At 42.8% G+C, this 17515-nt stretch overlaps 2 protein-coding genes across 6 annotated transcripts in view; both read right to left on the bottom strand.

Moving 5' to 3' along the window:
- Positions 1-1442, bottom strand: part of spg11 (SPG11 vesicle trafficking associated, spatacsin) — a 23246-nt gene extending 21804 nt beyond the window's left edge. For both annotated transcript variants that reach the window (XM_058645087.1, XM_058645086.1), the window contains exons 1-3: positions 1158-1442; positions 104-558; positions 1-23 (exon numbers count right to left, since the gene is read on the bottom strand). The exon at positions 1-23 is cut by the window's left edge and continues 179 nt beyond it. In XM_058645087.1, the coding sequence (XP_058501070.1) occupies positions 1-23; positions 104-558; positions 1158-1393 (714 nt within the window). In that variant the 5' untranslated portion in view covers positions 1394-1442. The remainder of the gene's footprint in view (positions 24-103; positions 559-1157) is intronic.
- Positions 1443-2554: 1112 nt separating this feature from the next.
- wwp2 (WW domain containing E3 ubiquitin protein ligase 2) overlaps positions 2555-17515 on the bottom strand; it is a 44199-nt gene continuing 29238 nt past the window's right edge. For 2 of the 4 annotated variants that reach the window (XM_058645151.1, XM_058645150.1), the window contains exons 11-24: positions 15980-16034; positions 13213-13294; positions 11250-11378; positions 10528-10606; positions 10020-10091; positions 9849-9937; positions 7367-7526; positions 7029-7162; positions 6768-6908; positions 6565-6685; positions 4526-4630; positions 4332-4428; positions 4066-4138; positions 2555-3104 (exon numbers count right to left, since the gene is read on the bottom strand). In XM_058645151.1, the coding sequence (XP_058501134.1) occupies positions 3005-3104; positions 4066-4138; positions 4332-4428; positions 4526-4630; positions 6565-6685; positions 6768-6908; positions 7029-7162; positions 7367-7526; positions 9849-9937; positions 10020-10091; positions 10528-10606; positions 11250-11378; positions 13213-13294; positions 15980-16034 (1437 nt within the window). In that variant the 3' untranslated portion in view covers positions 2555-3004. Of the gene's footprint in view, positions 3105-4065; positions 4139-4331; positions 4429-4525; positions 4631-6564; positions 6686-6767; positions 6909-7028; positions 7163-7366; positions 7527-9848; positions 9938-10019; positions 10092-10527; positions 10607-11249; positions 11379-13212; positions 13295-15979; positions 16035-16213; positions 16339-17515 lie in introns of those variants that run through there. The other 2 variants (XM_058645153.1, XM_058645152.1) reach the window with 2 other exon arrangements.

Consider the following 17515-nt stretch of genomic DNA (forward strand, 5'->3'; position numbering starts at 1 on the left):
GCCGTCAGTGATGTCATACACGCCTGATGGGGGCGGGGTTAAAGAAAAGCCTGCTGGGATATTGGAAGATAAAAAAACTGCTAATGGTCATGTTTCAGGATACATATGAGTCCAGAGGAGCTGAGGGTGAACAGGAAGTCTCTGCAGAGGCAGTGATGGACGGCGGCACGTCCCTCGCCATCCCCCGACGCCCCGAGGCGGCGCCAGGTCAACGTCTGTGGCTCCGCCTCCTCCTGCCGCCGCCACTGCAGCTGCAGCAGCCAGCGGTCGTTCAGCAGCGCGCGGCACCGGCCGGCGGCGAACGACAACACGCGCAGCGACCGCAGCTCCTCACCGTCGTCCTGCTCTGGGAGCGTCTGCAGCAGCTCGTCTGCAGGACAGTGAGAGACACAGAGGACGGAGACGCACGCCGACCGCTGCACTGTCACCTGCAGCAGCTTCAGGTCACACTCGCATCCTACAGCCACCAGCCTGAAGCTGCTGCTGCTGCTGCTGCTGATGCTGCTGCTGATGCTGCTGCTGATGCTGCTGCTGCTGCTCACCTCCTCCCAGGAAAAACTAGGACAACATTGAAAAGTTGTGTTTGAAATAACAAACAGCAGACATGTTGGTTTACAATGATCAGAATATTGTTTGCTCTGTCACTCGTTCTTCACGCCGTGGGTTTTTTTGTTTGTGATTCCGACCATGGGCGGGGCTTAGGGAGCTGCCTGCTGATTGGCTACTGAGTTTTGAAGCAACAGCTCAATGAGCAGGAGGTAGACACGGGCATGGAGTCTGTCCATCTGGATCTTATTATGGTTTATTATATAACTCCACACAGCGTCTGCCTAGACAGGTTGGGGTGAAAGGACAAATGGAGGACAGAGGGGACGACAGAGGGGATGACAGAGGAGTGGACAGAGGGGACGACAGAGGAGTGGACAGAGGGGGACCAGGAGCAGAAATATAACAGTTGTGTCAAGTTGCAGGTTTAGAGAAGACAGTTCTGAACCACGGTCTAGTTCCATGAAGCCTGACCCAGGACGTTCCAAACCAAACCGAACTGGACCGTGATGGAAACACAGAGCAGACACTGATGTGTTGGGCCCCCAGAATCTGCTAACACGGCCCTGCATGAAGAGCATGATCAGAAATAAAAGCATCACGTCACTTACTCTGAGCAGCTGTCGTCCACCGCTGCCGGAGGCGCCTCTCTGTCCGCCGCGTCCCACACCACCAACCGGCCGCCGCCGCCGCCGCCCCGGAGCCCCAGCACGCAGCCGAGCACGGAGCCGCTGCCGGGAGCGAGCTCCGCTCTGCGGATGTCCGCGACCGCGGCACCGCGCTGGTTCCCCGGGATTACAGCCACCACTGTGACGCTGCTCTGCGGCCGCTGAAGCGACTCCAACATGGTTGTTGTTGTTGTTGTTCTTCTTGTTGTTGTTCTTCTTGTTGTTGTTCTTCTTGTTGTTGTTCTTCTTCTTCTTCTTCTTCTTCTTCTTCTTGTTCTTCTTCTTGTTCTTCTTCTTCTTCTTCCTGTCGTGTAAACAGCAGCTCAGTCACATGACACATGACTCCAGTCAGCTGACCCAATCTGACCAATAGGAGAGAGGCAGGAAACAACTAAACAGTCCATATAATCGATTTCCGATGCCGGTTTACAATGATGAAAATCCTAATCTCAGTCTACAGTACTTTAAAGTAATACTTGAGTAAAAGTACGTTACCAGATGACTTAAGTTAAGGTCTTAGAAGACATTTCCTGTACTTAAGTATCAAACGTCATTTTCTGATATCACTTGTAATACTGAAGTCAAAGTATTAAAAAAAACGAGCCATGGCGGCTCAGTGGTAGGACCAGTTGTCTTTCAACTGGAAGGGTTGTGGGTTCAATTCCTGGCTCTGCTTGTCCACATACGTGTCCTCGAGCAAAGACACTTAACCTCATGTTGCAGCGTGTGAATGTGTTAAAGCAGTTCATCAAGACTAGAAAAGCTCTATATAAATACAGACCATAATAACAACTCTTCTTTGGATTTTTTTGGGAGAGTTAGAGGAAATGTAGTGGAGTAAAAGTATATAATACATGTATAATATTATTTAAAGTACAGGTACGTCATTTTGTACTAAGTAAGTAATGAAGTATTTGTACTCGGTGACTGTTGCCATGGACACAGTTACAATGAGGCCAATACAATTTAAAAACATTTTAATGCCTGTGTTTTGTCTTGTCTTCTACAAATTTTATTTTCAATGCCAAAACTTAGTGTCACCAGGGGGCGCCCTACTAGCATCTAATAACATAAGGAGAAAAACATTTTAACTGTGTTAAAGGTCTTACTTTAGTTATTAAACCGTTTTTTCCCACTTGTTTAATTCAAGTTTGAATAATAATACTTATGTGATTATACTGCCCTCTACTGGTAACATTAACAAGCGTGGGTTGAGTTTAAAAGCCTTTTTATTGTATATTATCTTTTCTTCTGACTTTGTATTAATATTAGTTTTCACATAAACATCAACAATGCTTATTTAAATATCCCTTTAAATAAATAAAAAGCATCGACACAACTCAAGATTGAAATTTCATTTATTTGTTGTTATGTACATGAGATTCAATATTTTTCTGAATTTCACACTGAACAGGAAAATTAAAAAAAAATAAAGTCACTTCTGTCACCTGTCGGACAAAAGTGTCTGTCCTGTCACTTCCTGTACAAACACACGCCCACTTCCTGTCGGGGCGTCTTTTTTAAAAGGTTTAAAACAGGTTTTTTTCTGAGCCGAGACAAATATAATTCTCTCTGTGTGCGTCGCCCTCTCTCACTCACACACACACACACACACACACACACAGGTCACATGATCGCCCTGACTGACTGTGATAGGGCGATTTCTCCGCCCTGTGATTAACAAATTAAAACTTTATTTCATTATCAATAACAACAAAAACAAAAACAAAAACTGTCCCATTGAATGTACAACTCCTCCTTCGGCCATTTTGTTTCCCCGCCCTCTCGCGTCACTCTTGACCGAACCCCTCCGTCTCCTCGATGGCGAACAGCAGTTTCTCTCGCAGCTGCTCCAGACTTCGGTACGGCGGCAGGTCCAGGCGGTTGAAGCTGCGGACGAGGAAAAGGGGGAGGAGTCACATGTCTACACTTCTTCAGCGTTAGATCGTAAATAAGAAACAGTGAAGCCCCGCCGTCTATTAAAAACTGTCGCTGTATGTAGAAGAATTTGGTCAATAGTTCTTAGTGAGAAAAACCCCACACACCCGATATCAAAACGTGCGGTTTGATCGGGAATGGTGTGTTCTGACTTTTCTAAGCATTTCGAGTAACCATGGTGACAAAAATCGCAAAAAACTGCAAATAATTTCCACATGAATGGGAAACGATTATAACCCAGCCCACTTTGGCACTTTGGAGCCTCACAGTGTCGTCGTGACTTTTCTCACCTTTAAGTTTTGTACTTTTGTTCGGACGTTTACACATTTTATAATGAGTGTGTATTGTGTCAGTATAGTGGCACACGCTAGCTGAGGTCCATGAAAATAATTTGAGATCATTTTTACATCCAAACGTTGCTGTGGTTGTCGTCTAACCCTTCATTTTCATCTTAAAATCACCTAAAAACCTCTCATTCACTCCTATGTTAAAACTCTGCTCTGAGTTGTTTTTAAAAATGAAGACGAGGGCGACTTTAAAACTGTCATTTCTCTGTCAATTCACAGCCGTGTTACTCAAATGTACACGTATGAGCTCCTGAAAGCCTCCTGACGCTTTTACTCTCTATCATCAACCGTTCTTGAAATACGACAACTTTAAAACACCTTCCTTTCTCTGTTTCTCACCGCTTTTTATTAGGTTAGCACTAGCATGGGGATTAGCTCTAACTGGTTAGAGCTAGCTTAGTTTGAGGTAAACGTTAGATAGGTATTGGTTAGCTCTAGCATAAGTAACGGTTAGCTCTATGCTAACATAGCAGCTAATATTAGTCTCAGGTAAAAAGACATGAGAAAACAAATGAAAATGGACTGTTAGCTTCAAAGCTAAGCTAACGATGTGCAGCTAAGCTCACCATGTGTGACTTCTTGGAAGCCAAGTCTCTTTCCCCACTTTGTCGATGCAGAACTTCTGGGGACCGTTACTTCCTGCAGACAGGAAGGAGAAGAAGAAAAACAATCACAATAAAAGATTAAACATCTTTTGATTTGAATTATCTGACATCATCTAAAAACAACTTTTTGATCACAAAAATCTTTTAAAGACGTCTTCATTGACATTCATCACACTTAAGGAAACACTTCCTGTCTGTAGTTTCACAATAAAAGCCTGTGATTTTACCTATAAGCTCATTGAAGCCTCCGACAGGAAGTCGACAGGTTCCTGTCACAAACTGAAGCAGACGGATTCTCTTCTCGTTGTCCATGTCCTTCACCACCTGCAGGACAACAACACAGCCGTCACATGACACACACACACACACACAACCACAGGTGTGTGTGTGTGTGTGTGTGTGTGTGTGTGTATATGTGTACCTGCCAGAACCAGTGGATCTGTTTGCTGTTCTTAGTGTAGTGTCTGTAGATCGTGTTCCTCTGCCAGTCTGACATATCGATCTCCTGCATCCCACAGAGCATGAGCTGGAAACAAACAAACAAACAAACAAACAAACAAACAAACAAACAAACAAACATACAGGAAGTTTGGTTATTCAGAATCAGAGGCTGTAGCAATAGTAATAGTCATAAGCCTCAATGTTAACAGGTGTGACATGAAACTAAATAAATGGATCACGGTTATATAGCCATACATACAGTTATATATAGTCATAAATACAGCTATATATACAGTTATATAGCCATATATACAGTTATATATACAGTTATATATAGTCGTAAATACAGTTATATATACAGTTATATAGTCATACATACAGTTATATAGTCATACATACAGTTATATAGTCATATATACAGTTATATAGTCATATATATAGTCGTAAGTACAGTTATATAGTCATACATACAGTTATATAGTCATATATACAGTTATTTATAGTCGTAAATACAGTTATATAGTCATATATACAGTTTTATAGTCGTAAATACAGTTATATAGTCATTTATACAGTTATATAGTCTTAATACAGTTATATAGTCGTAAATACAGTTATATAGTCATATATAGTTATATAGTCATATATACAGTTATATAGTCATATATAGTTATATAGTCGTAAATACAGTTATATAGTCATATATACAGTTATATAGTCATATATAGTTATATAGTCGTAAATACAGTTATATAGTCATATATACAGTTATATAGTCATATATAGTTATATAGTCGTAAATACAGTTATATAGTCATATATACAGTTATATAGTCATATATAGTTATATAGTCGTAAATACAGTTATATAGTCATATATACAGTTATATAGTCATATATAGTTATATAGTCGTAAATACAGTTATATAGTCATATATACAGTTATATAGTCATATATAGTTATATAGTCATATATACAGTTATATAGTCATATATAGTTATATAGTCGTAAATACAGTTATATAGTCATATATACAGTTATATAGTCATATATAGTTATATAGTCGTAAATACAGTTATATAGTCATATATACAGTTATATAGTCATATATAGTTATATAGTCGTAAATACAGTTATATAGTCATATATACAGTTATATAGTCATATATAGTTATATAGTCGTAAATACAGTTATATAGTCATATATACAGTTATATAGTCATATATAGTTATATAGTCGTAAATACAGTTATATAGTCATATATACAGTTATATAGTCATACACAGTTATCATATATACAGTTATATAGTCATATATACAGTTATATAGTCGTAAATACAGTTATATAGTCATATATACAGTTATATAGTCATACACAGTTATCATATATACAGTTATATAGTCATATATACAGTTATATAGTCGTAAATACAGTTATATAGTCATATATACAGTTATATAGTCTTACACAGTTATCATATATACAGTTATATAGTCATTTATATAGTCATATATACAGTTATATAGTCGTAAATACAGTTATATAGTCATATATACAGTTATATAGTCGTAAATACAGTTATATAGTCATATATACAGTTATATAGTCGTAAATACAGTTATATAGTCATATATACAGTTATATAGTCGTAAATACAGTTATATAGTCATTTATATAGTCATATATACAGTTATATAGTCGTAAATACAGTTATATAGTCATATATACAGTTATATAGTCATTTATAAAGTCATATATACAGTTATATAGTCATACATACAGTTATTATATATACAGTTATATAGTCATTTATATAGTCATATATACAGTTTTATAGTCATATATACAGTTATATAGTCATTTATATGGGTGTATATATATATATATATATATATATATATATATATATATATATATATATATATATATATATATATATATATATATATACACCCATATATATATGTGTGTATATATATATATATATAATTATAACTTCAGTGACGGTGCTCGTACCTCCAGCTCCTTCTCATCAAAGTAGCGCAGCCACTCCAGAGGAACCACCTCGTTGAATCCGTCCAGAAAAGCTTTGGTTTGTTCTTCTACACCACGAGTGAATCTCCAGTCTGTCAACAGACTGGCACACACACACACACACATTTCAACGCTGCTCTCTGCTCAGGTGTGTGTGTGTGTGTGTGTGTGTGGGGTTCACTAACCTGATGTACTCCTCCTTGTTCTCCTCTGTCACCAGCTCGTTCTCTCCGTCGTCCTTCAGCTGGTGAGTCGACACTTTCCCCAGGATTTCCATGTCCTGAGCGAAGTAGAGCTCCACACCACATTCTTCCAGGTTGTTCTCTCTGGACACACAAACACGTGTGTGTATATACATATATATATATACACATACATATATATATATACACACATATACATACGTGTGTGTATATAAAGGCCGTGGTTGCGCTGCAGTTACTTACTTCACCCACACGATGGAGTTATAAAACTCTGGATCGATGGACTCCAGGTCTTTGAGCGTCGGCTTCTTGTCCAACATACGTTTGTAGAACGGCAGCGTGAAGCCGGTGTCAATAAACTTCCCATGATACAATGCCTGAGGGGGCGGAGTCACAATGTTATGCTTGGTGTGTGTGTAGAGACTATAAACAAATCCAGTTTGGTAAAGCACACGATTATATACTACAGCGATGAGAGGTATAAATGTGGAGGAAGTCACTTGTTCAAACGGAAAATAAAACAAAACTAAAAGAGCAGTAACAGGTAACTTTGCACGCTCAGTGGGTTTCTTTAACGTCACCATGGCGATGAAGCGTCCGATGAAGCGGAAGTAGGTCAGGTGATCTGGGTTGATGGACGACGCCGGGTTGATCTGGAGACAGTAGTTGTTCTTGCCGGCGTATTCAAACAGACAGTACATGGGGTTCAGAACCTCGTGAGACAAGAGGAAGAACCACTCCCTGCAGGGACACACAGACAGAGAGACAGAGAGACACCGACAGAGACAGAGAGACACAGACAGAGAGACACGGACAGAGAGACACGGACAGAGACAGAGAGACACAGACAGAGACAGAGAGACACGGACAGAGAGACACAGACAGAGAGACACGGACAGAGACAGAGAGACACGGACAGAGACAGAGAGACACAGACAGAGACAGAGAGACACAGACAGAGACAGAGAGACACGGACAGAGACAGAGAGACACAGACAGCGACAGAGAGACACGGACAGAGATACAGAGAGACAGGGACAGAGACAGAGAGACACAGACAGAGACAGAGAGACACGGACAGAGACAGAGAGACACGGACAGAGAGACACAGACAGAGAGACACGGACAGAGACAGAGAGACACAGACAGAGAGACAGGGACAGAGACAGAGAGACACAGACAGAGACAGAGAGACAAAGACAGAGCGACACGGACAGAGACAGAGACAGAGAGACAGAGAGACACGGACAGCGAGACAGGGACACAGAGACAGAGACACGGACAGAGACAGAGAGAGACAGAGAGAAACACAGACAGAGACAGAGAGACACAGAGAGACAGGCACACAGAGACAGAGACAGAGAGACACGGACAGAGAGACAGGGACACAGAGACACGGACAGAGAGACACGGACAGAGACAGAGAGACAGGGACATAGAGACAGAGAAACACAGACAGAGACAGAGAGACAGGGACATAGAGACAGAGAAACACAGACAGAGAGACACGGACAGAGAGACAGACAGGAACAGAGACAGACAGAGTCACACACCTGTTTACAAAATAAAACACCAGCATCATTCTGAAAATACTTTCAAAGTAAAACAAGGTCCTCGTTTATTTTTTCTCTCAATCACAAACTTAAAATAAAAATAAATCACATGACATTTAAATCAAAGGCAGCAGAATCATTATTGATCACATGAGCAGACGATGACATCACTTTATTATACTTCCTGTTTTCTTTGCTCCATAAAACAAAGAAATCCTCCAACATTTCAGAGTTTAAACTGTTCAACACTTTATTATTAATAATCTATATTAGATTAACTCTTAACAATATTTTCATGTCTTTATCTCACTGTGAGAGTGTTGTAAACCACTCACTCTCCCACACCAAAGTCCACACACACACACACACACACACACACACACTGAGTTCAAACGTCTGATTTTGTCACTTCAGTTTTAAAATCCTTTGTTCAGATTTATTTCAGTGACACAAAGTGACCACACGAGGCAGCAGAGGACCCTGCAGCTCAAATCACTGGTTTTCTCTGTGGACTTTGGTGTGGGAGAGTGAGTGTTTTACAAACTTCAGTTTCCTGTTGGTAAAGTGTGTCTCACAGTGAGACAAAGACGTGGACGTGTTCTTCAGATGATTTTGACTTAAACTGACGTAGATTTTATGAGGCGAGTGGCCAGTAAATACTAGTTTGTCCTAGTTTCTTGACACATGAGACACAAACATCTGACAAGAAATCCAATTCACTTCTCATTTCGCCCCAAATCTCTTTGTTGAATAAAACCTTATTTTCTAAATTTAGACTGAAATTAAGTTGAGAAATGAGAGTTAGACGATGTGTTTCATTATGGTTTCCTCCCCTTTTCTGGATTGAGATTAGAATAAATGTGGAGAACACGCACATTTAGCAACATTTTACACAGAAAACACATGAAAGACAGAGCAGAGATACAACAATGTGGAAGACTGTGGAGGGATGAAGGTTAGAAAACAACGAGGAACCACCACCAACACCAGCAGACCCACAACCTGTGCCCTCCCTCCCCCCGTCTGGGGGTTAATGGAGGACGTATGGACGGACGTATGGACGGACGGACGCAGACACCTCCCAACATCCCGTCCGTGGTTCTACCCTGTGGTAGAACAGCATGATGTCACCTACCATAGGGTAAAACCACTGACGTGACACCGGAGACAGAGACACAATGTGAAACCAAACAGAAAAGATGGAGACAGCACCGGAGACACACACACACACACAATAATAATAATAATAATAATAATGATGATGATGATGATGATGAACTGCAACATGAATATACAGAGAGACACGCGTGGATGGACATGTGAGAACAGAGGAGTATGTGCGGCGGCGACCCTTCAAAATAAAATGACCGTCACAAACGTGTCGCGGTGTCTGTGTCGGACACGAAAAAAGTGACAGAACCACCAACACCAACATTTAACAACAACACAAACACACACAGAGCGACAGTGAACGCGACGAGGACGGGGAGGGAGCGCTCGGTTCACTCACCTGGCGATGCCGCCGTAGTCCAGCCCCTCCTCTCCTCTCATGATGATGTAGAGACGACGGCGGAGGTCGTACGGCTTCACGTTCATGATCTGATGAAGGAAGTGTTTATTTAATATTTCTTTCTTGTAGAAACGAGACACTGTGGTCACGGCGGTGGTTCTGGTCTCTGACCTGCTGAAACGAGTCTTCAAACAGCGTCTGTCTGGACACCGAGATTTTCACGTGACTGGGCAACGCGTTGGACTGAAGAGAGAGAGGAAATGATGTCACTACAAGAGAGGAGACTCCATAAAACACAAACCCATCAGTGATTTTACATCACAGCACACAGGAGGACTTTGGGAGACTTTAAACCACTCACTCTCCCACACCAAAGTCTCTGTGGACTTTGGTGTGGGAGAGTGAGTGGTTTACAAACGTCAGTTTCCTGTTGGTAAAGTGTGTCTCACAGTGAGACAAAGACGTGGACGTGTTGTTAAACGTATCGCAGACTTAAAGTGACGTGATTTTGTACGTCTGTCCCTTTAAGGCTGAGTCCACGTGCTGAGACGACAAAGAACCACGTTCAATATTCAGTCGTCAATAAACACACTTCTGCTGAGCTCACACAGTCGTGTGTGTGCGTGTGCGCGTGTGTGTGTGTGTGTGTGTGTGTGTGCGTATGCGTGTAAACACTCACATGGCACAGGAAACGGAACTGGTGGTATTTCCACCTGAAACTGCGGTCGTAAGCGCCGGGTGAACCTCCCTGTCGAGATCTGAGAGAGAGACAGTGAGACAGACAGACAGACAGACAGACAGAGAGAAATGAGGAAAAGAAGGAACAGGATGGAGGGGAAGAGTGAAATGAAGGAGGACGAGGCGGAGGAAGAGGAGAAAAAAGAGGAGGGTTAAGTTTAGCCCAGTAGTCTTTCTAGGCAGCCCGTGGCCAAGTGGAAAGGGAACTTCACTTGTAACCGGAGGGTTGCCAGTTCAAATCCCCACCTGGCCAAAAAGGGCTGGGGTACCCCTGAGCAAGGTACCCAACCCCCAATGCTCCCCGGGCGCTACTCAGTGTGGCAGCCCACTGCTCCTCATTCTAGGATGGGTCAAATGCAGAGGAATACTTTCCCTAAGGGGATTAATAAAATTCTTCTTAGTTAAGGTTAAGTTTAGTCCAGTAGTCTTTCTAGTTAAGGTTAAGTTAGAGTTAGAGTGATTGCTTTACAACCTTCTGTCTCACAGTGAAGATAAAGACGTGAACGTGTTCTGAAAACATCGTGAACTTAAACCCGCGTAGGTTTTATGAGGTGAGCCTTTATGTTTTATAATGATCCTGTTTATGTTTGAAGAAGAAGAGGAACAAGAAGAAGAAGGAGAAGATGAATAGGTATTGGAAGGGAGGTCTGCGGGAATATTTACCCTGACTCAAACCCGGGTCGAGGATCTTTAAAGGTGGTCGTGCGAGAGTTGTGGTCCACAAAATATCGGACTCCCTCTGCGGTGTACTTCATCTCCCAGCCCGGGGGCAGGGGGTGCTCCTTGATCATCCTGAAACAGGGAGAGGGCAGTGAGCACGGACACCCAGCCTCAGGAGCCCCGTCCTGGGGATGAAACTACCACACACGACCCCCCTCCTCTCCCAGAGAGTAACTCCTGAGACGACTCACAAATCCACCACACAAACGTTTACTGGCTGCTACTTGTTCACCATTCTACAGTTCCAGCACGACTCGGTTTGGTTTGGTTTGGTTTCCATGACTACAGCTCCTCCTCAATGTGGGCGGAGTCGTCTGTGGCGACGCGACACAAACGAGTGACTTGTAAACCGAAGTGAATCATGAGTTCAGATTAATGGACAGAATGGTTCAGTACTTTGGAAACGATAAATAGATTTGGGATAAGAAGTAGATTTTTAAAGGAATACTTCACTTATTTGCATGAGGCTTTGTATTAGCAGTAGTACTTTCTTAAATTGTGCTTCCCTCCCTCAGTTTTCCACTGAGTTGTGAAAAAATCTTTTTTCCTTTTCCAACATCAGTCCAAGGTTTGAAGCTACAACGCCAGTTCGGCACTTTTTAGACTCACCCATAGGAAGACCAGACTTCCTTCCCAGAATGTAAACATCTTTGCTAACTGTTATGCTAACCCACTCATGCTTTGCAGAGTCAATGAGAACCAGAGTAATTACTCTGGCTGCTGTCAGCCACTACTGAGAGGGGCCCCATTAAGGGGGATCCTGATAACAGTGTCATTGGCTGTCATTGACTACTGAGAGGCCAATCACACTGTTACCGGGTTCCCCCTCAAGGGGGCCCCTCTCAGTAGTGGCTGACACCTGGCTGGCTGTATTTAGGTTGTATTTTTAAATGACTACACAACCTGCACTCTTTACAGGTTGTTTGTGATTGGATAAGATGGCAGTGTTTTATTTTGAAAGTGTTGATGTGAGTGTGTGTGTGTGTGTGTGTAAAATGTTTAAATCTTACGCACAGTATTTGCACTGTCAACATTTTTTATTTCCAAAGTGTGGGTGAACGTTAAACTGTATGGCTATGCTGTGGTTCCTGTAGGCTTCCTTCAAATGGCCCTGCTTAGAACGACAGTGTTCAAACTGATATGGCTGCAAGTGAAAAGACCAGAAAAGATCAGTGAAAACTAGAAGCACCGGCCGCGGGTGGCGAGTACTTTGGTTTGTGTTTTTGTATTTATTGTATATGTAATTCCTCACAGGGGTTAGTGTGTTTACACAACTAGCTCGCTCAGCAAGTGCAGTGAGTGCAGTGCATGCTGGGAGTTGTTGTTGTTCTTCATCTACATGAGCCAAAATGCCATTTTTCTTGCTTCAAATATGATTTCACATTTCTACGACATAGATGAGACATTCATCTTTCCTTTAAGTCTTTTTAACTTTAATCTACAGTTTGATTCTTGTGTCGGACGTCGCTCTCTCTGACCAATCAGTCACATTTTAGCATCGTTTATCACACTAACTCAGCGGCTGCCTGGGTTTGTGATATCAGAGAAATGATCCATATCTTTAGATATCAAGTGTCGTGTTATTGGCTTTTATTGTTGCTCATTTTAGAGCACATTTGGTTTATTTGTGATGTCACTGCCCTCTCATGGTTTGGTTTGAAATAACACAACTGTAATTAATGCTATTCATTGTGTTACTTTGGCTACAAATGACATTTAGCTTAGGGCCCCATAAAGGCTTGTGCCGGCCCTGCACTCACTGCTGATGAACTGACTTATCCTGAATATTCCAGGAAATGACGTGTGTCACCAGTGTGTCCGCTGTCGCGCACACACACACACACACACACGCACACACACACACACACACACACACACACACACACAGGTCAGAGCCGTCTCTCACCCTTGGGTCCGCGGGTCGTCCCACTGCGTCGTCCTCGTGTTATGGTTGACAAAGTAAACTCGTCCATTGTCCTGACGCTTCTCTGCGGGGACAAAGCACAACAAACCCTGAAAGACAAAGTCTCACAGAGACGGAGATGAAAGGATGACCTGAGCGTGAAAAAGGAAAGAAAATCACAGCCCAGTGTGGACAGAAAACCAGCGAGTCTGTGTGATATTTCACTGTGACCTGCTGTGCACACGCACACATGCACACACACACACACGCGCACACACACACGCACGCACGCACGCACGCACGCACACACGCACACACACACACACACACACACACACACACACACACACCATATCATTTTCCTGCTGTTATATTTGAACACATGTGAGAAACAAACTAAATATTACAGAGAAAGAAGATTAAAGATTAACCAGATTATTTGTGTTTCAGCAGAATTTGACCACATTTATAGCCAACGTCCATGTTTCTAACTGCCGTAAATACCCCTTATATATGTATATATATATATATATATAAATACATAAATACTGTATATCCTGTTGAGTTGAGGCCGTGGTTACAGTTGACTTTCTTGTTCTCAAACATCTTCCCACCAAGTTTCGGCAAATTCGGTGGAACTCAATTTTGCCTCCGTTTTCACCTTAGGGGGCGCTATAGAGCCCTTGAGCATCGCACAGGTCCGGGAACTATGCCGATATCGCATTTTCACCAGACCTGACATCCATGCAAAGCTTCAAGAGGTTTCATGCTCGTTAACGCCCTCAAAAATGACCACAAACCACGGATAGAATAATAATCTGAGGGAATAACAACAGGTTCCTACTAATAATAATAATAATAATAATTCTTCAGTGTGGATAAAGGGTTAAATACACACACATATATATATATATATATATGTATACATGTATATACATGAATATATATGTATGTGTGTACTGAAGTGAAAATGTTGCGTCACAAAAAGAACAGATTTTGGGACATTTTACCCAAACAGACAATTAGGATTAGGCCACAACTTTGCAACTTTGCTTCCTTTGGAAACAAATATTAAAAAAATAATATCAGTAAATAAAGAAAGAATTCTGAAATGAAAAACATTTCAATCAAAGTATTGTGATGGAAAAAAGACTCAAAATTTAATCCCAGAATTCTTAAAATAGAGTCAAGACGAATTTCATCACGAGGAAACTTTCTGAGATTAAAGTAAGATTTTTTACTTTAGAGTTTTTCCTCAAAACTCAAACCAGGGAGCAGAAGATTCTGACTTTAATCTCAGATTACTGACTTTTCCTCTGTAGAATATGAAGTGACCACACACAAACTTTGGATTTCTGAGATCAATAACACAGAGAAAAGTCAGACTTTTTCTGGGTATTGTGAGAAACAGAATCTGAGTTTTTCTGCAAAAATCCTAACCCACTTTGATCTCAGGATTTTTTCTCAGATTAAAGTCAGAATTGGGACTTTTCTGAGTTTTTAAATCCCTGAATATTCCAAATCCTGTCTTCTTCTTTTTTTTAATATCCTGAACATCATCAGGAGGCGTTAATCCTCAAAAATCTCAATAAAACCTTCTGTGTGTGTGTGTGTGTGTGCGTGGAGCTGTGGCCCCGCCCCCCCCTCCTCCTCCTCCTCCTGGTCTTTGACATCTTTTTCTCATTAACAGGAGTGTGTGGAGGCACAGAAACAGTAGGGCTCACATTTAGCAGCTCACACACGTTTTGACTCACCCCCCCCCCGCCCCCCCCAACACACACACACACACACACACAGTTGTACTGTCTTCATTTACCACTGTCTTTTTCCTTCTCTTCTTTGAATCAGAGCCAAACAAAAAAACGAGGGAAGAAAGAAAGAGAGAGAGCGAGAGAGACGGAGTCAGTGATATAATTGAGGTTTCTTCGTCTTGAGGAACCGCAACATGTTGAAAAAGCATCATGACGGCGAGGGATTTTCAGAGAGAACACGGCCTGTGTGTGTGTGTGTGTGTGTGTGTGTGTGTGTGTGTGTGTGTGTGTGTGTGTGTGTGTGTGTGTGTGTGTGTGTGTGTGTGTGTGTGTGTGTGTGTGTGTGTGTGTGTGTGTGTGTGTGTGTGTGTGTGTGAGTGAAGCAGCAGCAGCAGCAGCAGCAGCAGCAGCAGCCAGCTGTGTTCATTTATGAATGAATAAATGAATGAACTGCATGGGTGTGATTAGCCATCAATAACCTCTGTCATTGGTAACGGTGTGAGAGCCGCGTACAGTGATGGACAGGAACAACAGAAGAGGAAAAAGCAGAATAATAATGATAATTACGGCTCACTGATCAGCTGATCACTCTCTCTTCAGAGATCTGCCTCACAGGAACAACAGAAGAGGAAAAAGCAGAATAATAATGATAATTACGGCTCACTGATCAGCTGATCACTCTCTCTTCAGAGATCTGCCTCACAGGAACAACAGAAGAGGAAAAAGCAGAATAATAATGATAATTACAGCTCACTGATCAGCTGATCACTCTCTCTTCAGAGATCTGCCTCACAGGAACAACAAACACATTTTCACTGAACTAAAAAAACACAGAAATGTCATTTTCCCGCTTGTTAACTGTGAATAAAATCTGTGTTATTTGTTTCAGGGTTGGAGCTCCGACAATTTCTGACTTGATTCATTAATCCAGAATATAACCGTGATGGAGCAACAGCTTCCTGCAGGACGTACACACACACACACACACAGTGAATAATGAGTGGATTAAAAACACTCACCCCATCCAGGAGGCAGCGTGCCCAGAGGGTCATTTTCCACCGGAGCACCCGACGGCTGAGAGACACAGAGACACAGAGACACAGTTAGGAGGACATTTTCTGTCTCTGCTCAGCTTTCGTCTCCAGTTTGTCTCGGTGGTCGTCGCGTCATCGCGTCGCCGTGCAACAAGCGAGCGACTGGTGAGGAAAGAAGAGGAAACGTTTGCTTCCCAAAGAAAAAAAGAAAAAACTCACAGAGTTGACGCGTCCAAAAAGTGCATGTGGGGTGTGTGTGTGTGTGTGTGTTCGGGATGGACGGATGGACGGATGGACGGATGGACGGGGACTCCTCTCTGCAGCAACAGTGAGGAGCGACTGAAGGAGCTGGACGAGCTGCGGCTCGTATGTCTTTCCAAAAACTACACGCTCGGTAGGAGGATAAAACAACAACGCTGTTCCAATGAGCTCACTGGCTGCGTGCAAGCACCGCCCACCCAGCCTCAGCTTCCCGCTCCTCACCTCCTCAAACACCCCTCCCTCCCCGCCTCCTCCACCCTGAGGAGGACGTCCTCTCCTCCTCCTCCTCCTCATCCTCCTCCTCCCCCGCTCTCTTAAAGCGCTGCTGTGAAAGTAAGCAGGGAAGTGCGATGTCTGAGGAAACTGAGGGAACATTCATGCTCGTTCCAGACTGGACACCAGACCCACACCCACCCCACACCCACCCCACACCCCACCACACCCCACCCACACCACCCCAGCGCCTGACAAAAGGCACCTTTATTCAACCCTGAGCCTGGAAACCACTGTAGGTTTACTCAGCCTGCGCGCACACACACAGACACACACAGAAACACACACACACACTCACACACATAGCTTGAGTGGAAACATATCTGAAAAAGCACTTGTGAGTAATTAGCAGCTGCTGCAAAGACAACTTTATTAAACACGATGCTTCAGCTCAGCAGCGTGGAAAACACTCACTTTCTCACACACACACACACTAACACACACACACGCACGCACGCTTGTACACACACTCACTCTCTCACACACACTCACACACACACACACACACACTCTCTCACACACACACTCTCTCACACACACACTCTCTCACACACACACACACACACACACACACACACACACACACACACACACACACACACACACACGCACACACACACACACACACACACACACACACACACACTGCTGCCTCAGTGTCTCTTCAGTGTTTGAAATGCTTTTCTCAGATTGACCTCAGTGACACAAAGTGACCACACGAGGCAGCAGAGGTGAAGAGGAAAAGGTGAGTGGTATTTGGTCATTTATTTTTTGTTTTAAAGATAAATATTTCTCTTATTTTTAAATGTCAATTTTAAAACATGACTTTGAGAAGTGAACGTGTCGTTTAAAGTGTTTCTGTCATGGAACGTGTGAACGCACTGAGTCTGCTGGAGGAGCCACAGTGGGCACAGCACAGGGTTAAAGGGTGTGTGTCTGTGTGTGTGTCTGTGTGTGTGTGTGTGTAAGTGTGTGTCGCTCCCATCG

Source organism: Solea solea, chromosome 12 (genome assembly GCF_958295425.1).
Source record: "Solea solea chromosome 12, fSolSol10.1, whole genome shotgun sequence".
In the NCBI taxonomy this organism is placed as follows: Eukaryota; Metazoa; Chordata; class Actinopteri; order Pleuronectiformes; family Soleidae; genus Solea; species Solea solea.